Source organism: Cololabis saira, chromosome 18 (genome assembly GCF_033807715.1).
Source record: "Cololabis saira isolate AMF1-May2022 chromosome 18, fColSai1.1, whole genome shotgun sequence".
NCBI lineage: Eukaryota > Metazoa > Chordata > Actinopteri > Beloniformes > Belonidae > Cololabis > Cololabis saira.
This window is the reverse complement of record NC_084604.1, coordinates 7,291,126-7,316,646: the sequence shown is the minus strand read 5'-3', so window position 1 is coordinate 7,316,646 and position 25,521 is coordinate 7,291,126. Positions and strand designations below refer to the sequence as shown.

The 25,521-nt window shown below is 41.2% G+C and overlaps 1 protein-coding gene across 1 annotated transcript in view; it reads left to right on the top strand.

The window, feature by feature from the left end:
• The first annotated feature begins 9,631 nt into the window (after positions 1–9,631).
• si:ch211-241j12.4 (uncharacterized protein KIAA1755) overlaps positions 9,632–25,521 on the top strand; it is a 26,337-nt gene continuing 10,447 nt past the window's right edge. The window contains exons 1-6 of the mRNA XM_061707463.1: positions 9,632–9,866; positions 10,023–10,100; positions 13,654–13,774; positions 13,881–13,983; positions 18,812–18,925; positions 19,008–19,124. Of these exons, the coding sequence (XP_061563447.1) occupies positions 9,848–9,866; positions 10,023–10,100; positions 13,654–13,774; positions 13,881–13,983; positions 18,812–18,925; positions 19,008–19,124 (552 nt within the window). The 5' untranslated portion in view covers positions 9,632–9,847. The remainder of the gene's footprint in view (positions 9,867–10,022; positions 10,101–13,653; positions 13,775–13,880; positions 13,984–18,811; positions 18,926–19,007; positions 19,125–25,521) is intronic.

Sequence of the window (25,521 nt, the reverse complement as noted above, 5' to 3'; positions counted from 1 at the left end):
ATGTGGAAATTGTATGTGTAATTAGTAACATCAGCAATGAGAGTTTTTGTGAAGCAATCAGCCACCATGAATACTACAATCCCCAAGAGACAGTTTCACTCTGATGAACTGCAGGTTTCAGGTGTTATCACTTAATCTGGGAATCATCTGGTATGACAAGTCAAATCTCTTCTGGTAAAATGAGTTTGGTGCTATTGTAACATCTAATCAGTCTACTTGAAATATTACATTCTGTAACAGTTTTTTAACTCTTTTATTCACATGTTGCTGACTTAATATTTTGTATGCAAATGTTCTAACTTGTATCCATCAAGATCAGCAACTATTCACCGAACATCCATATCTTGTGTAGCTAAATAAAACCACACTATCCCAAGTCCAACAGCATGAGATTGTACACAAAGTGGAAAGAGGGAGGATGTGGATGAGTGAGTGTCAAAGGACCCAGGATGAAACAACAAAGATGCAGGAATACATCAAGAAGATAAACTGCTAAGTGAATGTCTCAAACACCAGAAATCCAGTGGGGAAGAAGACGTGGAGAAGGAACCATCATGAAAAAAGAAATCAACGCACCATCGACTGATTAAAGAAGTGGCTGACATCGAGAAATCCTACCAGTGGCTGGAAAAGGTTAGTCTGAAGACCAGCACAAAGGCATTAATCATAGGAGCATATGTGTGTGTGTGTGTGTGTGTATGTGTGTGTGTGTCCGGTGGAATCGGTAGTGGTGTGCGTTGTGATTTTTAACAGACGGGACTCAGACCAGCAGGACTCTTTTGGAGGCAATCTCCGTTTATTTCCTGACAAGGAAATAAAACAACAAAACCTCCAGTCAAAACATGCATCCAGTTGAGCCCCTACACAGATAATAAAGAATATTAACATAATACAAGGGAAACCCAAACTGTGGTCTATCGGACTTCACATCACTCACCTCTCCCATTGACATCAGTAACAAAAGGGGAGAGGTGAAGGCGGGAAAAATCATTTATACAGGTGGGGGGGGGTCACAGAAATGTCCGTAGGGGGACAACAAACAAAAACACAAAAGGTTCCACATATTCTGGAGGTTTGACATGTCAGGTATCAAAATAACAGAACAAAATAACAGATTTTGGTTATAAAATATAAAATAAATGCACATACATAAGTGGAAAATCGACTCTGTTACATGTGTACATGTGCATGTGTACTTTAAACAAACATAACATTTAAACATAAACATAAACATAAACATAAACCCCCAAGCAATTATTATATAAACAATGGCAGGTAAAAACTCCCATAGTGGGAGAAAAGCCTTAAGCCAAACAGTGGCAAGAAAAACTCCCCTTTAGGAGGGAAGAAACGTTGAGCAGGACCAGGCTCATAAGGGGGGACCCTCCTGCCGAAGGCCAGACTGGGGGAGTCAGGGACGTCAGCAGCACACAGCAGGCAGGTGGAAGCAGCAGCGGGATGACCAGAGGGGGGGGGGGGGGGGGGAGGGGGGGGGGGGGGGGAGGGGTGGGGGCGGGAACACAGGCCAGAGAGGAAGGGAAAAGGAGAGAAGAAGGGTGAGAGGCACCGCCCAGCGGATCATGTCGGTGCCCCCCTGCAGCATAAGCCTATAGCAGCATATCTACCGCGAAGCTATATTTGAGACTAACTATTATAGTCTTGTTCTATAGCTGCAACTATGACTACTGACTCTAACACACTACAGTTCACACTACCTACAGATTTACCAATACCAGCTAGAGGTTTACTAAACACTCACTATAGGCTTTACTAAACAGAAAGGTTTTAAGTTTAGTTTTAAAGGTGGAGGTGGTGTCAGCCTCCTTAACCCAGATTGGAAGTTGGTTCCAAAGTAATGGTGCCTGATAGCAGAAGGCCCGCCCTCCAAATCTACATTTAGATACTCTAGGAACTACGAGTAAACCTGCACCCTGGGAGCGGAGAGCTCTGCCAGGAACATAAGGCACTATCAAATCTTGTAAATACCGCGGAGCTAAGCCGTTTTGGGCTTTATATGCAAGTAATACAATTTTAAATTGAATTCTGAATTTTACGGGGAGCCAATGGAGCGACGCTAACACTGGAGAGACGTGGTCTCTCCTGCTGATTCCTGTCAGCACTCGTGCTGCTGCATTCTGGATCAGCTGGAGCCTATTCAGCAAATTACTTGGACATCCTGCTAACAACACATCCCTGATACGGTAGATATGTAGGGCAGGTTTTGAAGCCACCACAGTGTAGACAACAGACGCCCACTTATCAGAAAGTTTGCATTTCCCCTTTACGCCCTTATTCGCCAGCAGCACCTGGTCACCGAGAGACAGAGGCTGACCCCTGGCCCATTTGTTGTACTGGGCACTCTGATGTTTCTGCTCAGCTGTGCAATTCTTCTGAGCCAGTGCCATAGCACAGTGCAGGTCACCCAAAAGTGATTTCACATAGGCATTATAGTCACACACAGTCACATCATGGAGAACATTCTTGAAGAGAAGGTCGACTGGCAGCCTAGGAACCCTCCCGAACATCAAGTAGAAAGGCGCAAACCCAGTGGTCTCATGAGCAGTGCAATTGTATACAAAGGTCATAGTCTGGACCATCTGCGGCCATTTCTGCTTTGAACGAATGGGTAAAGATCTCAACATATTTCCCAGAGTGCGGTTAAACCTCTCAGTACCCCCGTTCCCCATAGGATGGTAAGGCGATGTATGTGAGCAGTTCACAGCTCCAGACCCAAAGGAGTTTTTTTGCAGTCTCAGCTAATAAAGCAAATCTTCTGAGCTTCCTCTGTGACAAATGGTCTGAGAATGAGCAACTGGAACTTGTTCTTGGCCCAACTCATCTCTACCTGGGTGGTGGTTTCAAAGAAGAAACCAAGAGTGTAGTGCTGACAGGAGGGTCTGTTATGCATGTTCCTGCTCTGGAGTCTACACAGCAGGAGGCTGACACCAGGATCGTACTCCACACCCTCTACAGTGTCCAGAATGAAGGAGTTGACAGAGTTGTCATACATGCAAATGACACTGACAGCATTGTCATGTGCCTGTACTATGGTGCAACACATCTTAGTGATCTAGCAGAGCTGTGGGTGAGAACAGCCCAAAATGCATACTTGCCTATCCATAAAATGGTTGTGGCACTGGGACCTTCACAGTGTTGTGCAATGCCCTTTGTCCACAGTCTGAGTGGCAGAGATACAACTAGTTACCCATATTTCAGTGGAAAGAAGGCGTGGTTTAGGAGAAGCATGATCCTGGACATACCGGCACTGGAAGAATTTGGTGAGAACCCAACCGATGCCATAACAGATGACGTCCTTAATCAGGCACGGGACCTCACCATAGCTGTGTATACAGCCACAGTCGATCATTTTGAGGATTCAGATCTGGGCAAACTGAGAGCATACAAGTTCCTGAACAACAGATCAACACTCTTAAAGCTACTACCCCCAACAGAAGAAGCATTTCTCCTGCACCTGAAAAGGGCTGCTCTAGCAACACTCATTGACAAGAGTGCACACATATCCAAGCCAAAAATCCCCTTGTGCACAGAATTTGGATGGTCTATGGATAATGGAAAAGCAGTTCCCATCTCTTCTACAAAGCCAGCCTGGCCTGTGTCAATGAACAAGACAATCTCATGTGGATGTGTCAAAGGTTGCCAGAAGAACTGTTCCTGTGCAAAGAAGGGAGTTCCATGCTACATAGGGTGCCGTTGCCAGGGACTGACAACCAGATGCAACAGATTAAACACAGTCACATTGGAGTTCAGTGGCAGCAGCAGTGAATCAGAAAACTAGACACCTGCTGTAATTTGGACATGTATTATGTCAGGTTACTTTTTTTTCTTTTATTTTTGTTTAAATCACAATCTAGTTCTGGCCACGAAAATGGCTATTTTGTATTCAATTTATGAAAATCCAAATGAAAATAAATGTTTGGCTGACAGGAATTTTGTTCAATATCTAAGTATCAATATAGGATGTTATTCAAATGGTAGAAGAAGAAATAGCACTTGACCTCATCTCGTGGAACACTGACTGGAAATTCAGTTTCAGTACAATTCTCGATTTGGAATATAGAGCAGACATTTGGCCACAGCTAGTGCAGCCTTCGAGATAGAAAGGCCATCTTGGACTCAAATGAAAGCTTATGAATTAAGGAAGTTTTCTATATACATGGTAGGCATAGATATTCTCCATAAAGTACTGAAAAATATTGATTTTCCTGAGAATTTGTTAGGCGAGCAGTACTTTTTTTTGTCTTTTTTGGGATGTTGAGAGTGATATCTTAAAATAGAGTTGCAGCAATGCCCAGAATATTATTTCCCTGTCTTCCCCTATGTGTCAACATACTCTCTGCAAATGCGAGGCTGGGGTCAGGACAGTGATTAATAAACATCATGACCACTTCTGTACTGGGGTCCTCCACAGACCTACCCCGCCTCCGGAGGCACTCAGCAGATGAATTGAGGCTTGGGAAGGACATTGACAACAAAAATGATCATCGATCGAAAATAACCTCGTAAGGATGATTATATACTCATTCGGGGACGGGAAAAGACGTAGGTTGTCTGTGTCAGACTTCTGACTGACATTTAACTGGTTGGACAACAGTGAAAGAGGCCAGAGGTCCTAGTCATGGAGGCTCGCTTTGGTAACATTGTGTTTAGCTCCAAGTTTGACTCAGGAAACCTGGCACGAGTTGAAAAGGTGGAGAAGCGCAAGACAAGCCCTCCCTCTGATACGGCCTCCAGTGGGAGCTCCTCCTCGGGGGGACAGCTTACCCCGACTATGAGTTCAATGTGTGGACGCAGCCGGACTGCGGTGGGACGGAGCACGAGAATGGAAACAGATCATGGTTTTACTTCAGTGTGCGGGGGGCAACATCAGGGAAGTTACTGAAGATTAATGTGATGAACATGAACAATCAGAGGAAGTTGTACAGCCAGGGCATGGCTCCCCTCGTGCGCACATTACCTGGCAAAAACCGATGGGAAAGAATTCGGGGCCGACCCACATCTAAGATTGTGGATAACCAGTTCATCTCTTCATTCACTCATCGGCTCTTGGAAGTGCGAGGAGCTACCACCTACTTCTCTATCCTTTTTCTTACACCGAGTCCCAGGAGATGCTGCAGCAGCTGGATGACAGTTACCCCAATGCTGCCCAGCTCAGTCCAAGCAGTGCACCTGGTGCTGTGTATTACCACAGAGAGTTGCCGTGCTACTCTCTGGATGGTAATAGGGTGGATCTTCTCACTGTGACCAACTGCACCACTGTGACCAACTGGGCCTACAAAAGCGCTCTCTTAACTCTCTGCCAAATTTTATAGTTCTATGACTATTAATGCCATTGTAGTACCTAAATATTTGCAGAGAGTATGTTGACACATAGGGGAAGACAGGGAAATAATATTCTGGGCCTTGCTGCAACTCTATTTTAAGATATCACTCTCAACATCCCAAAAAAGACAAAAAAAAGTACTGCTCGCCTAATAAATTCTCAGGAAAATCAATATTTTTCAGTACTTTATGGAGAATATCTATGCCTACCATGTATATAGAAAACTTCCTTAATTCATAAGCTTTCATTTGAGTCCAAGATGGCCTTTCTATCTCGAAGGTTGCACTAGCTGTGGCCAAATGTCTGCTCTATATCCCAAATCGAGAATTGTACTGAAACTGAATTTCCAGTCAGTGTTCCACGAGATGAGGTCAAGTGCTATTTCTTCTTCTACCATTTGAATAACATCCTATATTGATACTTAGATAATGAAAATAAATGTTTTGCTGACAGGAATTTTGTTCAATATGCCTGCAACCAGCCATATCCTGAACCTCAAAAGTATCTCCCTCTGCCATAACTGAATGAAAAGCAATAATGGCAGAAGCAAGACAAACAAAAAAAACAAATAAGTGGAAAATCGACTCTGTTACATGTGTACATGTGCATGTGTACTTTAAACAAACATAACATTTAAACATTTAAACATAAACATAAACATAAACCCCCAAGCAATTATTATATAAACAATGGCAGCCTATATAAACGTCGTTTATATAAATTAGACGTTTATATGCACCTAATTTAGGTGCATATAAACGTCTTATTATTATTTTTTAAATGTGCCGCGCGCCCAATGATGCAATGCGCCCATTGTGTCGTTGAAAAACATATATCCCCCCTCACAAAAATAAGAAAAATAGAGAAACATATTTTCTCATCAACAAAGCATATTTCACATAAACATATTTTTTTAAAGTTTTTCAAGTAGGGCTGAAACGATTCCTCGAATAATTCGAGTAATTTGATTACAAAAAATGATCGAGGATTTTTTTCTGCCTCGAGGAATTGTTTAATTTATCTATTTATTTATTTTTTTTCGTTTAATTTCACCAGCTCAAAGCAGGTATTACGCCCGAACTACATTTAATGCGACACAACGAGCTGCCGCCGCGCGCGTAAATTAGAACAAAGAGATGGCGGGTATGTTTGGTCTTCATGCTCAGGCAATGAGTCTGCAATGGCCCAGACGGGAGACACATGTAGCTCAGTACTTAACTTTTATTTTTAATCCACTCTATTTTCTTCTGGTTGTTCTCCGATATGTTCCCATAAAGCCTGAATTATGGTTCCGCCTTAAATCGACGCAGAGCCTACGCCGTAGCCTACGGCGTAGTCTACGGCGTAGGCTCTGCGTTGTTGTAACGCGGGACCATAAATCAGCCTTCACCCGGTACGCAGTCTTGCCACATCCAATATGGCGACGACGTTGACATGGGGCGTCTCATGGATGTATTATAGAAACATAATAAAAAACAAAATAAAAAGGGGCGTCTACGTTTATATGTCTATCGTTGCTGCGATACGTCAACGTCGCCGCCATATTGGATGTGGCATGACTGCACTGTAAACTAATACAAGTAAATTTACTTATTTTCATAAAGCGCCTTTCTACAAAGAAATTTACGTTTTACGTCTTAATTATTCATTCACACACGCACTAATATACTTGGGAAACAGTTAGGCACCAAATATAATATATTTAACCCAATACAACTCTGTGCTCACAGCCACAGAAGAAATGTCCCGATGCACCACGATGGAAATGTCTGCAAAAGCAAGTGGCCTTCATGACAGCTTTTTGAGGGGCAATACCATTCTCGGCATCGTTCTTGCAGAAGATGTCATGGCTGTGTTGGAGGAGCTGAACTTTTCTCTGCAGCAGAGAAGACAAACAGCATCAGGGATGCTGGCTGCTGTAGAGCATGTGACGAGAAGCATCCAGGCCAAAAGATGTGAAGAGCACTTTGACCAGCTGTACTCCAAAGCATCTCAGGTTGTAACATCTCTAAACCTGCAGCCCATCAAGATGCCTCATGTACGGATGCCACCGAAGCGCTTCACTGGTTCAGCCACACCACATTGTCATTCCACTGCCCAGGCGTACTACAGAATGCAGTACTTCAGATCCTTGGACACTGCTTTGGTGCAGTGCACTGAGCGTTTCAGTCAGGAGGGGCTTCAAAGGCTGCAAAAATTAGAAGACGTACTCATCTCTGGGAAGATTGATGCAGTCCAAGATGAATACCCAGAGCTGAATGCCATGGCTTTAGAAGTGCAGCTGCAAATGTTCCGGGCCAATTACACTTATACATCTTCCTCAGAGGTAGCAGACATTTTCCGGGAAATGGTGCCAGAGGTGCGACATCTTTTCAGGCAAGTTGAGGTCCTCTTGAGACTGCTGATGGTTGTTCCTGCCTCCTCAGCGGAGGCAGAGCGAAGTTTCAGCGCCTTGAGACGTCTAAAGACATGGCTAAGAACAACAATGACGCAGACCCGGCTAAACAACATTGCCATTTGCCACGTGCATCAAGAAAAATTGGATGCATTGGACAGGAAACGTATCTGTCAGAGACTAGTCGACTTAAATGATGAACGCCTCCATGCTTTTGGATCATTTATTTAGATGATACCCTTCCATCTCTGCCCCCTGCTGCCTTGTCTGTAGTTGCAGTACCTTTACACATACTCACCCCATTTTTACACATACGGGAACACAGGCCAGAGAGGCAGGGAAAAGGAGAGGAGAAGAAGGGTGAGAGGCACCGCCCAGCGGATCATGTCGGTGCCCCCCTGTGGCATAAGCCTATAGCAGCATATCTACCGCGAAGCTATATTTGAGACTAACTGTTATAGTTTTGTTCTATAGCTGCAACTATGACTACTGACTCTAACACACTACAGTTTACACTACCTAGAGATTTACCAACACCAGCTAGAGGTTTACTAAACACTCACTATAGGCTTTACTAAACAGAAAGGTTTTAAGTTTAGTTTTAAAGGTGGAGGTGGTGTCAGCCTCCTTAACCCAGATTGGAAGTTGGTTCCAAAGTAATGGTGCCTGATAGCAGAACGCCCGCCCTCCAAATCTACATTTAGATACTCTAGGAACTACGAGTAAACCTGCACCCTGGGAGCGGAGAGCTCTGCCAGGAACATAAGGCACTATCAAATCTTGTAAATACTGCGGAGCTAAGCCGTTTTGGGCTTTATATGCAAGTAATACAATTTTAAATTGAATTCTGAATTTTACGGGGAGCCAATGGAGCGACGTTAACACTGGAGAGACGTGGTCTCTCCTACTGATTCCTGTCAGCACTCGTGCTGCTGCATTCTGGATCAGCTGGAGCCTATTCAGCAAATTACTTGGACATCCTGCTAACAACACATTACAGTAATCCAGTCTAGAAGATACAAACGCATGAAGTAGTTTTTCTGCAACACCATCTAGTCCCTTCCTAAGATGCTCTGGACCAAGAATGATAACCTCTGTTTTATCTGAATTTAGAAGCAAGTAATTTCTGGACATCCAGTCCTTGATACGTCCTGGCTTTAAGCCTGAATTATGGTTCCGCATTAAATCGACGGCGTAGCCTATGGCTACGGCACCGTACAGTGTGCGTCTCCGCGTACCCTACGCCGTAGGCTCTGCGTTGGTGTAACGCGGAACCATAAATCAGCCTTTAGTCGGTACTTGGCCATAAATCTTTTTTTTTAATTTTTTTTTTTATTTAACATTTGCAAAACAGTACAATGGTAACAAAACTTAAAATTATGCATATAAAGAGTATAACTCAAATAAATGAAATTATAACAGAAAGCCAAAACATTTACATACATGTATGGTTTTGATTGCTTTTGAATTAGTAGAAAACTTAATAGAGTCCAGATACTGTTTTAATTCACAATGAAAAGTAAAAAAAGAGGGTTTTTTGCGTAAGAATTTGGATTTGTGGATGTGAAATTTTGCGAGGAGGATAATCAACAAATTAATAATAAATGTTTCTTTTGGCTTTGTTCTAATTGTTACATGGTCAAAAACACCAAACAACACATCCTTCCAAAATAAATTAAAATCAATATCAATTCTTTCAGACACAAAATTACACATATCACTCCAAAAAGTTTGAACAATGGGGCACACTTGGCCATAAATCATCCCACTGTTCGCTACTCAGCAGTTTGAGCAGGGGCCTGGGCTCCTCTCTTGCCCCGCCCCCTAGAACTTGTCCCCGCCCCTTGTGAGTTGACTCCGCCTGCTATAAAACCCCCGAGCGTCCGTCCGCTAGCGGGGTGACCGGCAGCCAGTCGATGGGGACCCGGGGAAAGATGGCGGAGACGGACGACAGGCGGGCGCCGTTCACCTGCTCGGAGGGTCCATCCTCGCAGTAAAACTGTTCACTGGGGAGTTGTTTTTCTTAAGCCTGAATCCAAAGCGTGGAGAAAGTTTGTTGTTAACCGCTGACCGAAACGTGGGGACATAAACTCTGTGCAAAGACGTTAAGGATGAGCCGCCACGCAACAGGTAGGGAACAAGTGCTGGGCGACATGCGGGTGTTTTCATCCGCAGAGACAGACAAACTAGAGAAACTGCCGTGGTGGAGTCGCGGCTCGTCAAGGGCTCGTGAAGCAAGGCTGCTCGAGTTTCATGTAACTAAGTGTTTCCTCCCAACCCCGACAGGCTGGCCGGAGCCGGGACCGGTGCCCCCCCCGCTGCCCCAGGACCAGGTGCTCCGCTCCGGAGCCGTCACGTTCCCCGGTAGATATTCACCCGCAACACCTTCACCCGCTTTCAAACACTGCATTTATGTGTTGTACGACGGGAAACCTGGTCAATAATCAGAGGTGTCAAAAGTATTCACATTCATTACTCAGGTAGAAGTATAGATACTAGAGTTTAAAAATACTCCTGTAGAAGTTGAAGTATCAACTCAAGTTTTTTACTCAAGTAAAAGTATAAAAGTACTGGTTTCAAAACTACTTAAAGTATAAAAGTAAAAGTAATGTAAGGGGGAAAAAAGCCATGAAGGACAAAAGCCATTGAAAATGAATGCATCTTAGTATAATGCAAATATATTAAAGAACCATATATGTGTACTATTGAGCATTAACATGTGTTTCAGAGAGCAGGAGATATGATGACTAGTTGGCTATAAGTATTGTAATGGTGCAAAAAGTCAAACTTCAGAGGCATGTTATCATTTATCCTAACCTTTATTCTGAGGGAACGGATGTAAGAACAAAACTGGACAAGAACATCTGAAACAACCACAACCAAATTCACTCTATCCGGATGGAGCAATTTAACTAGATAGTTTTTATTAAAGGCCGAAATGAAATAGAGTAACGAGGCTGTTTTCAAAATGTAAGGAGTAAAAAGTACAGATCATTGTGTGAAAATGTAAGGAGTAAAAGTAAAAAGTCGTCTGAAAAAGAATTACTCCAGTGAAGTATAGATAACCCAAATTTCTACTTAAGTAAGGTAATGAAGTATTTGTACTTTGTTACTTGACACCTCTGTCAATAATGTATAAAAATGTTGAGATTATAAGAAAGTGATTGGACTTTTCTATGAAGCATTCTTAGGCATGGATTTAAACAATACAATAAGGATAAAAGAAAGATGCGAAATTGAAATGAATATGGATATATCACAGGACATATGGGAGGAAACATACACAGAAGCACACGTAGTCACTAATTCAAATAACTGGAGGGAATACAAATGGAAGGTTTTTTATTGTTTACTGTTGGCTTTGTCTCGATCCACAACAAAACCCATCAAATTAAAAGCATCAAAATATTAAAAAATAGCAAAACAATTTAACAGTCTCATCCAAAAATAAAACACATAAGCAAAACAATGTGTTTGAGAGGGAACAGGAGGAAGCAGAATGCTTATTTAGTCCTGTCCCTTCCTCACAATATCATATCATAGATGCCAAATGACAATGACAAAATAACAAAAAATAAATACAACACAAACAACCAATAAACAAGATCAAGGCATAATTGAACCGGTCTCCTACAATATCCTAAATTCAAAAATCCCATCTCCCAGTCACCTCTACGATGATCCATGACCAGTCATGAATGCAGGCAGTTACATTTGTATCGTATATGATCCATCCCACAAGGAACAAAATAACAATCATAGAAATACATATGGAAGGCACATTGAGTTCTTTAGAGGTCCCCATTTTTATATTTGTAAAGAATTGCTTTCTAGTACGTGTTTTTAAACTGTATAAAGTTAGTGCTTCATTTGATTTCTTCATCAAGACCATTCCACAAGTTCCCCCACAGACTGATATGCACATGCTTTTAAGAGCAGTACGTTCACAAGGTTGTTTAAAATGTAGTTTTCCTCTTAGATTATATTGTCCTTAGGTGATCACAAGGTTCTTTCAGACACCAGAAATAGTGGGCAAAATGGGTCCGACACACTCTAATAAATGCTGAAGAAACTGTGGCATGCAGATGGGCAACCACACTCACATATTCTGGACATGCTCAAAGTGAAATACATATTGGGAAGATGTGTTTGGGGCCCTTTTCAGTAGTATTTAATCAAGATCTCGTAAAAGATCCGAAGGAATTGAGGGTAGAGGTAAAAATATCTTACAGATATTACTGACAGCAGCAACTAAGTGCATCACTATTAAGTGGTTAAAATCTGACCTACATACAACATGTGGACTGAAAAAGTATGGGAAATCCTTTAGATGGAACAGATAACATACTCTCTTAGACTTCAAAAAGTGTTTTTCTTAAAACGTGGAGTCTGCCGTGGCTCTGTTAACGCAATGAATGGACTCTCCTACACATTCTAAGGAATACATAAGCAGTGTTGGGTGTAACGCGTTACAAAGTAACGCGTTACTGTAACGAGATTACATTCGCCAGTAACGCAGTAATGTAACGCGTTACAGTTGTAATTTGGGTAATCCCGTTATAGTTACTCTAAGACAAGAAAAAATACGTTACTTTAGTTACTTTAAGCTTTTCAACTACATGTAGAACGGGAGAACAGAAAAGAAAATCAAACTTGCCTTTCATGCGTCTTCCCCATGCGCTGCAACACTTGTCTGATTTAAGGCTGATTTATGGTTCCGCGTTAAATCGACGCAGTGCCTACGGCGTAGGGTACGCAGCGACACACACCTTACGGTGCGCGTCGCCGCATACCCTACGCCGTAAGTTCTGCGTTGGTGTAACGCGGAACCATAAATCAGCCTTTAACGTGATCTTACGGGGTTTTACGGGATTTTACGGGACTTCTGGTGCTGATCTGGGCACTGCAGTAATAAAGTTCCAACTACAGGACTGTCTCAGAAAATTAGAATATTGTGATAAAGTTCTTTATTTTCTGTAATGCAATTTAAAATAACAAAAATGTCATACATTCTGGATTCCTTACAAATCAACTGAAATATTGCAAGCCTTTTATTATTTTAATATTGCTGATTATGGCTTACAGTTTAAGATTAAGATTCCCAGAATATTCTAATTTTTTGAGATAGGATATTTGAGTTTTCTTAAATTGTAAACCATGATCAGCAATATTAAAATAATAAAGGGCTTGCAATATTTCAGTTGATTTGTAATAAATCCAGAATGTATGACATTTTTGTTTTTGTAATTGCATTACAGAAAATCACAATATTCAAATTTTCTGAGACAGTCCTGTATAAATGTTGTTCATTGGCAATCGAGTTATGGTGCAGCTCAGGTGATATTGCAGAGTAATCCAAAAGTAATGTAACTAGTAATGTAACTAGTTACTTTCAGCAACCAGTAACTAAGTAGTGTAAGGGATTACTTTTTTTAAAGTAACTAGTAATATGTAATGGATTACTTTTTTTGAGTAACTACCCCAACACTGTACATAAGACACACTCATGCACACACACTAATACCCTCCCCCACCCCCCCCCCACCCCCACCCCCCCCCCCCCTTTTTATTTATTTATTTTTTCTTATTTATTATTTTTATGTACTTTGCTTATTCATTTATTTATTTTTATTTTCCTCTCCTTCTGTGTCTCACTCTTATCTTTATTGCTTTGCTAATTAAATGGTGCAAACTAGTCTGTGGGTAGTACAGATGTAATAAATGGAAAACGGTAGACAATGTGTATGTAAAGGAATGTATAAGTTGCTGATACTGAAATAAAAACTACGTTTAAAAAAAAAAATAAATGTTGAGATTACAGCTCATAAAACCGATAATCTCCCCTAACCTAACAAGGACGTCTGCTGAAAACCCGTGGACTACCGTGGATCTGAGAGGTGTTGTGCTCTGTGTGCAGGTGTGTTTGACCAGCACGGCTGCCCTCTGGTCATCTTCCCTGCGGACGCTCAGGCCAGACTCTCAGAACTCAGCAAAGCACAAGTCGTGGACTTCATTAACTATTTTCAGTGTGTGCACAAGTACGTGGACTCGAGACCGACCTGATGTTTGCTGTACTCGTGAGTCTGAAGGCCAGCAGGAGGTGGACTGATGGGTTGTTCTCTCTCTCTACCTCTCTGTTCGCAGTAAAAAGCAGGAAAAGCAGCGTTTATTGTCGGTGGTGGCTGATCTGAGGCAGGCCTCGCTCTCTACCACCAGGTTTATCGTCGAGACTCTGCATCTGCTTGAGGTAAGTCTGTGAAGCTTGTTTCCAGTGTTTCCCTCCAGACTACAAATCAGTCACATGCAGAGTAAAATACACTACATCCATTTGTATGTTGTTGGCCTGACCCTTTATTTCAGTTATTTACCGTAATTTCTGAACTATAAGCCGCATCCGCTCTATTTAAAAAAAAAAAAAAAAAAAAAGATGTGCAAGCCGCAGATATTTATGTTGTTAGATTAGATATTTACTACATGTACAGAACGATTTTGAACTGTAAATGATGTACATGTTTGTACCTAAATAGATCTTTCCTAACAGTGTCTTTTAACACGGCAGCAACTTTGCTGATTAAAACGGGACAGAACCAAGAGAAAATAACCGGTATTTATTTATCTGTTGGAAATCTGCTTCTACCTACTTCTATCTGCTAAAGAAAAAGTAGCGTATTCTTCTTTGCATTTATTTTGTCTTAGTTTTGATTCTAATTCCGGTTAGAGCGCCCCGAGAGGTGGAAGAAAAATCCACAGAATAGCCACACCTTTGTATAAGCCGCACGGTTGAAAATCTATGAAAAAAGTAGCGGCTTATAGTCCAGAAAATACGGTATTTAGAAAGGGACGCACATTAATTAACATGAGCACTTGAGTCCATCGTGTAAATGTGATTTAGCCACACAGGCTAATTTACATCTGCAGTCCCTGGCAGGTTGATGGCATATATAAAAAACATTGAAAGAGAACACATTAAAACACTAGAGCACAGAGTACAAACAATTAGTAAAACCATGACATAACTCTGAATAATGACAAACAACATAAATGAAGAACAAGAGCACACAAACAGGTTAGCTCACACACCCTTGATGCAGTGAGAGATCTGAGATATGGACATGAAGAAGAAGCCTGTCTAAAATGCTCAGCTAGTGTATACGCTGAAATATAGGCATGATAGACCGGTACCTCAGCCAGGTTTTGATAGATTGTTATTATTTATTTTTTAAATTATTCCATAATTAAGTTTTACTCTCGGTTGCTGGTTTCAAGTCTATTAATATGGTGGTCACTTGGTAAAATATATTCATAGTAAAGACGTTTACTCCTTGCACCAAGATGGCAGTGTCTAAGATGCTGAACATAGTGGCACAGTAGCTTCACCCATCCTTAGCAAACACCTTCTACTGACTTCATTATTGTTATTTGGGTTTGTCAAAAGTGTGTGCTCGGTGGACATCTTGCCACAGTGCTTGGTATCTTCAAAAGTAATCCTGATGATTGGGAAGTCATTGTTAGAAATGAGCTCACATTTTCAATATTTTTACTTAAAAACAAAGATTTACCGTAAGCGTGATGAGATAATTTAATATTTAAGAGTTTTGAATGTCTTGAAGAGGCATAGAAATGAGTGCTGGGCTTTTAAACCTAGGGCCAAAAACCCTGAATGACTTTAGACTTTATTTTTAAGATAACGAAAGAGCAGCAGATTAATCTGGACGGATGCAAAGGCTGTCTGGATCTATTTTAAAAGACACCTCTCATCCGCTACACCAGTGGTCTCCAACCCCCGGGCCGTGGGTCATTCGGTACCGGGCCGCACAGAAAGAAAAAATAATTTCTGTATCATCCCCGACTGATGATGGTTGACTCTCAAACTGATGGTTCCCAATGTTTTTATTCCTTGGATGTAAATACACTGCAAACACACTGTAAGAGCTATAAAGGAATATAATAAAATAGAATTAGTCTTTCTACATTCATATAAGTTTCATTTAACTTAAATACAGACCAACACAGCTGCTCGGTAATAACAGTTATCGCTAACCACAATACATGACAGTAACCATGGCAACCAAACTCAAGCTGGACATCAATACGGCATAAAATTTGCAAAGAAAACAAATCCTTATCAGCAGGTGCTTTTTGTGTCAGTTAGGCTCCACTTTAGCATTCCTGACACTAGTTTAGTCTTTCAGACAAACTTTCTACTGCTGTTAAACCTTTACCGTTAAAGTCCGAAGCGCCAGATGTTTACAAGGTCTCGGCGACACGCCTTCAAAATAAAAGTGCTAAATATCGGTCTCACAGAAATAAAATAAAAGCCTGGCTTTAAATAACGTTAATGAGAAAACAAACATAAATACACATTTATAGAAATACTCATATTAAAAGGTAATTTACAATTTCCATTATTTTATTTTATTTAGTTGAAAATGATGTTTTATTATTATTATTAATATTAATAAATATTGTTATTACTATAGAGAAAATACCACAGTTTTTAATGCCGATCTTGTCATTTTATTTAGTTTTTATCAGCTACACCTTTAGATTGGGCCGTGAAAATATTGTCAGACATTAAACCGGTCCTGGTACAGAAAAGGTTGGGGACCACTGCACTACACGACCAGTTCCAGCTACTTCAGTCAGGACGCAGATATAGAGTAACACAATGCAAACTAAACGTTTTAAACATAGTTTTATACCTACTGCCACAACCTTCCTAAATAAATAGATATGGTTTTAGCCTTTTATGTTGTGATTATGGTTTAGGTTTATGTTGTATGCATGTACTGATGGTGTCTTGTTGCTGGACTTGCTAGGCCACCTTATTGCAAGGCAAATGTACCTTCGGGTACAATAAAGTTGAACTGTACTAAAACTAGTGATGTCAAGGGATTTTTTTTATTTTTTTTTAAATACAATTTTATTTTGATTTTTTAAATTGACCAATTTAACCTAATCTCACCTGAAAATTGCTGAGAAAAGCCCTCAACTTGAGGTGTTTCTTTAAATTCATTACATTATCGTGGCAGATCAAAACATTGATATATACTGTATATGTGTGTATGTATATATATATATATATATATATATATATATATATACCGGTATATATATATACTGTATGTGTGTATATATATATACTGTATGTGTGTATATATGTATGTGTGTGTGTGTATATATATATATATATATATATATATATATATATATATATACTGTATGTGTGTATATACTGTATGTGTGTATATATGTATGTGTGTATATATATATATATATATATATATATATATATATATATATATATATATGTATGTGTGTATGTATATATATATATATATATATATATATATATATATATATATATATATATATATATATATATATATATATATATATATATATATATATATATATATATATATGTATATTTATTGATGTCCAGAATGACAAGATATATTCAGACTGTAAATTACTTTCCAACAAGTCCCTGATGCACATCTGTGAAGGGGAAAGGTGCGTTGCCAGAAACAAGCGGACAAGTAACGATCCCGTTTAACAAATTCCTTGAGCATAAGCAGTCCTGTGATTTCCATTATGTAACACTATGAGGGATGGAAACCAGAATGATTGTTCCTGAGGAAGTCTGCAGATCCCAGCTGCCCACCAGCCTGGGTGTAGGAGCGGAGGGAAGACAATGAGGGAAGCTGTTTGTTCATCGGTGTTGGTGATCTGGATTAAATGGTTAATCTGCAGCAAAGAGCATGCACTTGGTGTATTGTGTTTTTACCACCATGGTGTTGTTTTCGACTTGAGACATTTGTTGCAAAGCTGAAACGCCTTAAGTAATTGGGCCTACAAACAAAGCTGGGCCGCTGAGGGGAATCGCGGCTGCAGTTGAGACAAAACCATTGCTATATTGCTCTGGGACGTCTCATGTCCTGGGGATGGAGAAGAGGAAATCAGCTGCTCTGACACACTGCAGCGTCTGTGACACAACTCTGTGCACAACATGGGGAGGTGGAGCGTAGGGTTGAACAACGGCTAACTGTACAGTCCTCATCTGCTGCCCACACTGGTCTTGTTTGTTCTATTATACAACTAATGTCAAAATTATTCAAACCCTCAAGCACCTGTTTTGGAAGTGGTCTCCAAAATGCAAATGCATTTGGGTTTCACCTGGGAATATTGAAGATTTCCAGGCTAGAATTGTAAACTCCAGGAACCTCAATCCTCCATCTGCTCTAAATGTTACGTTACTTTTCTTTTTGTTTTATTAACAAGTTGAAATGTCTTTGCGCATGATTCTTTTACACCAGTTGTCCTAAAAGCTATACGTTAAACCGCAAACCCGACGGCCTGCAGTGTGCAGGTTGTTCCTCTCAGAGACTGGAAGGGAACAGGGCATTTGAGCGACTGTACCTCTGAATTATGCATGGGTCCTGTGAGCACACTGGTGGGACGTGCTCAACTTGTGATAGCCCTCTTGACTAGCAGAGGTTTGTCCTGCGGCGCAACGTTATGCAACATTGCTTGATTCAGAGAAGCTGAAGCCTGAACCGATCTGCGAAGTACGACTCAGCACGTCCTGTCTGTGCTGGTCATAGTGGAATTCCTGCGAGGGGGGGCCGGGCGCTCATGCATGGCTGGTCACACGCCTGATCATTTAATGATATGGCCTTGGTTAAACGGAATAAAAAAACTGGATTCATCTTGAACTGTTTTGGTAAGAATGTAACAGCAATCATGTCACTAGGTTATTTTATTTAATAAATAGTCATTGGATGAAGCCCTCTCTTAAGTCTGATTTTGTTTTAACCCGTCCTGCCCAGGGACACTGTCAAAGCAGACATAAAGCTTTTTGCGTAAATATTGCCGATCCATTAAAAATATAGAAGGTCTTTGATAAACGGCTTGTCATTTCAGTGAACTGCAGCACTTCTAGGGGGCGTCATCCTTTCGCCTCACAAACTATAGTAACAAATATCAACACAAATCTTTTTGGCTTACTTTTCTAATCAAAATGTTTGAAACTTTTTTTCTTTTTCCTTTCTTTTTCACTTCCATTTTAATAGTTTCACAAGCGGAAAGTCCACAGTGTGTACATCATTCAGCCCAAAAAGAAAGATGTAGCGAAGCTGTTGCTGAAACTCCTGACTCCGTCGAAGTCGTGCACAGTTACTTTCAGGGTAGGTTACGCAAAAATCCTGCTGTGCAGAAGCACGTGTACGGTTCGGACTTTGACAAGTAATGCTTTTCTTTGTTTTGCAGAAAATCTTCCTGAAGGACATCCCAGAAGTCTCCAACTACATTGACCGAAGCCAGATACCAGCATCACTTGGTGGATACTTTAGGTACTGTCACCAGAGCTGGGTTAGCTTCATTAAGGTAAGTTGTCTTTCATAATATTTCCCTCCATGTCTCACTATAGGATGCACGCCCCGCTGCAGACCTCAGAAACATTACTCTCATTACGCCAATCCTGATTGGCTGGTGAAACGTGTCCGTCCGCCGCAGGTAGCACCACCTACCTTAAGGCCCTGACACACCAAGCCGACTGTCGGCCGTTGGGCCGTCGATGAGCGTCGGTGCGTCTGTCGGCCTAGTTTCCCCGGTGTGTCCCGCACGTCACCACAGGTCGGCCGCCCGTCAGCAGCTTTTCAGCCGAGTCGACATGTCGAATCGGCGTCAGCCGTCGGTCAAACAGCTCACTCTGTGATTGGCTGTTCAGGTAGCGAAGAAACGGAAGTGACGAAAGCAAAGCAAAGCTAAGAAAGCAAAGCTAAGAAAGCAAAGCTAAGAAAGCAAAGCTAAGAAAGCAAAGCTCTTTTCTTCTTCCACAAGCTGAAGGCCGCGTGCTGACAACGCCAGTGCCGATTCTTTATTCTTACGCATTGTGGTAGCGAGAGTGGTGTGGAAATGTGGTGTGAATATGAAGCCTATTTGTTTTGTTTACGGCTTCCCAGAGCTTCTGGTTTTCCCTTGTTTTTTGAGTGAATACAGACTACCGCTGCCTGCTGGTATGGAGGGGAATTACCTCTCACGCATGCGCAGAACGTACGTGCTAGTTGGCCGTTGGGTGTCGTCTTTGCAGTGTGTCTAGTGCTTCTTTTTAGCCCGACCCAGCCCGACACAGGCGACGCGAGGCGACACAGCAGTCGGCCGACAGCGGGCGACGTCGGGTTGGTGTGTTCTCGGCTTTAGATATCCCCTGCGGACGACACATCGTCATTCAAGATAAACACCTCTTCTCACTCGCCCAAGCAAGAAGGGTTGTCTGGTGAGACATCTCACTCATATTACTCAGAGAACTGGGGTTATGTCAATAACCTAAAGTCCTCTTTCACATTATTTTGCTCAATGTCTCATTATGGGACATGGTTGCTCCCGTATTCCCAGACAAGTTTATCCAGCGTCCACCAACCCACAGGGACAAATATTCCGTTCCAATCAGGACAGAAGAAGCGCACGTGCCGCGCACGGAGCGGAGACGTCCAGCATATAGAAACGGACAAAAGTGAGAGGCGAGGACCAACTCGCCGCAGCACAGATGTCCTGAACAGAAACTTCCCTGAATAAGAACCAGGATGCGGCCAGGCTTTAGGGAGGAGGGACATGCCTGGAACACCTCCCTAGGGAGGAGGGACATGCCTGGAACACCTCCCTAGGGAGGAGGGACATGCCTGGAACACCTCCCTAGGGATGAGGGATATGCCTGGAACACCTCCTTAGGGAGGAGGGATATGCCTGGAACACCTCCCTAGGGAGGAGGGATATGCCTGGAACACCTCCCTAGGGAGGCGTCCAGGAGGATCCGGTACAGATGTCCAAGCCACCTCAGCTGACTCTCAATGTGAAGGAGCAGCGGCTCAACTCCGAGCTCCTCCCGGGTGACCGAACTCCTCACCCTATCTCTAAGGGAGCGTCCAGCCACCCTGCGGAGGAAACTCATCTCGGCCGCTTGTATCCGCGATCTTGTCCTTTCGGTCACTACCCAAAGTTCGTGTCCATAGGTGAGGGTAGGTGCATAGATTGACCGGTAAATCGAGAGCTTCGCCTTTTGACTCAGCTCCTTCTTCACCACGACGGTCGGGTCCATCGACCGCATAACTGCGGACGCTGCACCGATCCGTCTGTCAATCTCACGCTCCATTGTTCCCTCACTCGTAAACAAGATCCCGAGATACTTGAACTCCTCCACCTGAGGCAGGACTTCTCCACCCACCCAGAGAAGGCACGCCACCCTTTCCCGGTGGAGAACCATGGCCTCGGTTTTGGAGGTTCTGATTCTCATCCCTGCCGCGTCACACTCGGCCTCAAACCGCCCCAGCAGATGCTGAAGGTCCCGGTCCGATGAAGCCAACAGGACAACATCATCTGCAAAAAGCAGAGATGAAATCCTGTGGTTCCCAAACCGGATCTCCTCCGGCCCCTGGCTGCGCCTAGAAATCCTGTCCATAAAAATTATGAACAGGACCGGTGACAAAGGGCAGCCCTGCCGGAGTCCAACATGCACCGGGAACAAGTCTGACTTACTGCCGGCAATGAGAACCAAACTCCTGCTCCGATCATACAGAGACCAGACTGCCCTTAATAGAGGGCCCCGGACTCCATACTCACTGAGCCCCCACAGAATGACACGAGGGACACGGTCAAATGCCTTCTCCAGATCCACAAAACACACGTGGACTTAATAATGGGGAAGAGAGGTGATTGAAGCGACTCAGAATGCTGCGAGGTGTGTTGTACAAGACAAACGGGTTTGAGTATTTCAGACACTGATTTGCTGGCTTGTACCACGTAATCATCTGAAGGGTTGAGAATGTTTCATCAGGGAAGAAGCATCCAGGAAGTGGTGGCTAAAATGCTTTGTTTCCAGATGTGGTTAGACTGGTTTGAGGTCATTGAAAGGCAACTCAAACACAAATCATTTATCATAAACACAGTATGCAGGAGAGCGTTTCTGAATGCACGATGGAAATTATGCAAGATGCCTGACCTGATCTAAGCAGCGTAAATGTGGCTCAACAATGGCATTGAATAGAAGACTTCTGTTCAATGAGTAGACGAACTTATAGTTTCAATTAGTCAGATGTTCAGTCTGCACATCAAAACTGCTTCAGTGCAACTGTGTATTATGGACTGCGGTGAAGTCGTAGATTTTATTCAGGAGACTCGAGTTCCCCGTACCCCTACAAGCAGAATGCATGTTGAAGATATTCAAATAGAGATAAAATAATTGATTTTAATGAACAATAAAATACAGTGATGATAAATGGACAATAGTTGTAGCGTCCACAGTGTGTGCAGACATCTGTTCAGGCTTCCCGACTCAGAGTACAGGAGTGTCCAGATGTAAAATGATGTCCGGTGCAGACACGCCGACATCATAGCAGACGCTGTTGTTGTTCTTTTTACCTAAAAATTCATCAAACTTTATCGACTTTAATTTACTTTTTATTGAAAGAATAAATGTTAATCCATCTAGTCGAACCAGAGACAAATGTGAGTTAATGCAGGAGTCAACCTTGCAATTACATAACAATACTTGCTGCTGTTTTCATATGAATGGAAGTGATTTTCAGTCACAGACATGTGCATAAAATCTAATGTTATACCTTCATAATAAAACTGCTGACTTTACGGACTGAATACAAACCGATGTGGACTTGTTTGTGGATCTCTTGACTGATCTTATCAACGGCAGACTTGGGAAGATGTCCCATGATCGGAGGCTGAAGCACAAAGTTACAATGTGCTGCTGTTCTCAGCTGCTTTACTGCACCATTAAGATGATTTTTTTTTTCTTTGAGGAGCATCACACAGATGCATATATGGAAGAGTATTAGGGCCAGGCAGGAGAAAAATAAATAATATTTTAGAGGAGGAAGATTTTTTTTTCCATTATGCACTTCGAGAAAAAAGTTGAAATGTTGAGATTAAGGTTGAAATACAATTTTAATAATAAAGTCAAAATTTTGTGAATAAAGTTGAAATGTTGAGAAAATTCACAAAATTTCGACTTTATTCTCAAAATTGTACTTCAACATTAATCTCGCCATTTAGACTTTTTTTCTCGAAGTGCACAATAAAAAAAAGATCTTCCCCTCTCAAATATTTTTTTTCCTGCATAGCCCTAATACTCTTCCATATGCATATTTACTTGATACTGTTCTTAGTAAACGGCGTTAGTATTGTAATTAGGGCTGGGGATCGATTCAAATGTGAAGAATCGATTCGATTCTGATTCTTAAGATTCAGAGTCGATTATCAAGATTTGATTCGATCCAATTCGATCCGATATTGATTTGGGTTACTGTTAATAAAACTGTTTTTTCAGCTGTTGCATGAATTATATGACTGTCTAGTTCTGCAACATATTAATACTAGTATTATATTGAGATTCAACAGCAAGTATTGGCAGCTAATGATGCTGTAAGGACCAATCACCTCCCAGAATGCTGATAGAACTGCTTTCAGAAACATCGTGGGTCAGAATTATCAAACACATCCAGGGCAGCAAACAGAGGATGAAAGAAATCGCTTTTATTTTTTCCCCATTTATGAGAATTTGGTTTTTAACATTTATGCAAATGTAACCCCAAGACAGTATATAAAGCAAAGAAATATAGACAATTTATGCAATTATAACTGAAAACTTTAATGTTTTCATACCTTTAAACATATTTAAAGGCAAAAACATGGCACCAGTTATTCTCGTGTCCAACAAATGATTCCTTTTTTGGGCATAAACAAAAAAGTACCAAAAGTTGTAATGTAATGATGAAAAAAAACCTTTTTTTTTTTTTTTAAATTGATCTTTAGACATATTAATCGATTTTTAGGAATTAATATGAGAATCGATTTAAAATCGGAGAATCGATCTTTTCTTTTTTTTTTTGTAACTTATTTTTTATTCAAATTTTCTTTCAACAATTACAGTGTCAGGGTAAATCAAACATGCATAGTTAAGCACTCATCCTTATATCAGTGTCCTTGTTCAGTAGCAATGGTGGTGTCCTCTTCTCGTCTTCTGTAATCAGTCCATTTTTCACATTTATCCTCGAATTGTGCCTCTTGTAGTCTCAGTTTATGTGTAATTTTCTCCATTAAAAAAATCTCTTCCACAGTGCACATCCACTGCTCCTCAGTCGGAGGGTCCACTTTGTACCACATTCTGGTAATTGTTTTTTTACTAGCTGACAGCAATACTTTGACAAGGTACTCATCTTCTTTCTGTATCGTATCTTGTGTTAAGTTCCCCAAGTAAAGTAGCTTACATGATTTTGGTATCTCATACCCTATTATCTTTTGTAAACCCCTCCATATTTTGTCCCAGTATCCCTTCAACTTTTGACAGGACCAGAATATATGTGTATGATCAGCATCCATGTGGCCACATGCTCTCCAGCATGGCTGCTGAGTAGACACCACCCCTTTCCTAATCTTTGGGGTAATAAAAAATCTGGCCATATTCTTCCAGTTAAACTCTCTCCAGATCCTGGAGCTAGTGGACGTGCACTGTGTTTTACAGATATTAAACCACTCTTCCTCTGTTATTTCTTCTTCCAATTCCTTTTCCCATTTTTCTTTGATATAAAAGGAAGAATACTTTCTACATGACATCAAACTTTTATAAAGGGCTGAGATTACTCTGCATTTTTTACCTTCATAAGCTCTCTGAAATACCTCAACAACCTCACTTTCAGTGTCAGTTTTTATCTCTTTCTCATAATAATCCTTTATTTGCAGGTAGCGATATCGTTCATGTTCGTCTAGTCCAAATCTATCCTTCAACTTCTCAAAACTCTGCAGCTTACCCCGTTCAACCATTGTACATATTGCTGTGATCCCTCTACTTGCCCATTGTTTGAACCCTTTATCATTTGTCCCAGGTATAAACCTATCATCAAATGCAAACCAACTCAATTTCTTTATCTCTTTCTCCAGTTTATACCTTTCAACGACGGTATTCCATATTTCAATTGTATTTTTAGTTATTACATTCAAATGGTTACCTATTTTTCCCAATAGGCCTTTATATGCTATCAAGTTTCGTACTTCAACGCCCGCCTGTTCTATCTCAATACTTTTCCATCTTGAAAAGTACTCATTGTTACACCAGTATATCAAAGGTCTGATTTGTGCGGCATAGAAATACTCCTGAAGGTTCGGCAGGGCCATTCCTCCCTTATCTTTAGGGAGCTGCAGAGTTTTGTACCTGGTCCTAGGTTTCTTTCCTCCCCATATAAACCTTGATATCCACCTGTCCCATTCAGTAAACTGCTTTGGTGGGATCTTTACTGGAAGAGATTGAAATAAGTATAAGAGTCTTGGTAGAACATTTATCTTAATTATTTCTATCCTCGAGCTGAAGTCTAGAAAAATAGCAGACCATCTCTCCAAGTCTCTCCGAATATCTTGATTTATTTTAGTGTAATTTGCTTCATATAGCTTGTCTATTCCTTTTGTAACACTTACTCCCAAGTATTTGATCGATTTGGCATTCCAATCGAGTTTATATGTATCCTTTATCTCTTGGGCCGGGGAATAGTTTATTGACAAGATCTGTGTCTTTGTAACATTAATTTTATAACCTGAATATTTTCCGTAATTCTCCAATAGCCTAATTAATTTTGGGAAACTTTCGTTAGGTTGCTTTAAAAAAACCAATATGTCATCCGCAAATAATCCTATCTTATGTTCCTCCCTTCCTATTTTCACCCCTTTGATTTCTTCCTCCTGTCTAATCATTTGGGCTAATGGTTCGATAAATAATGCAAAT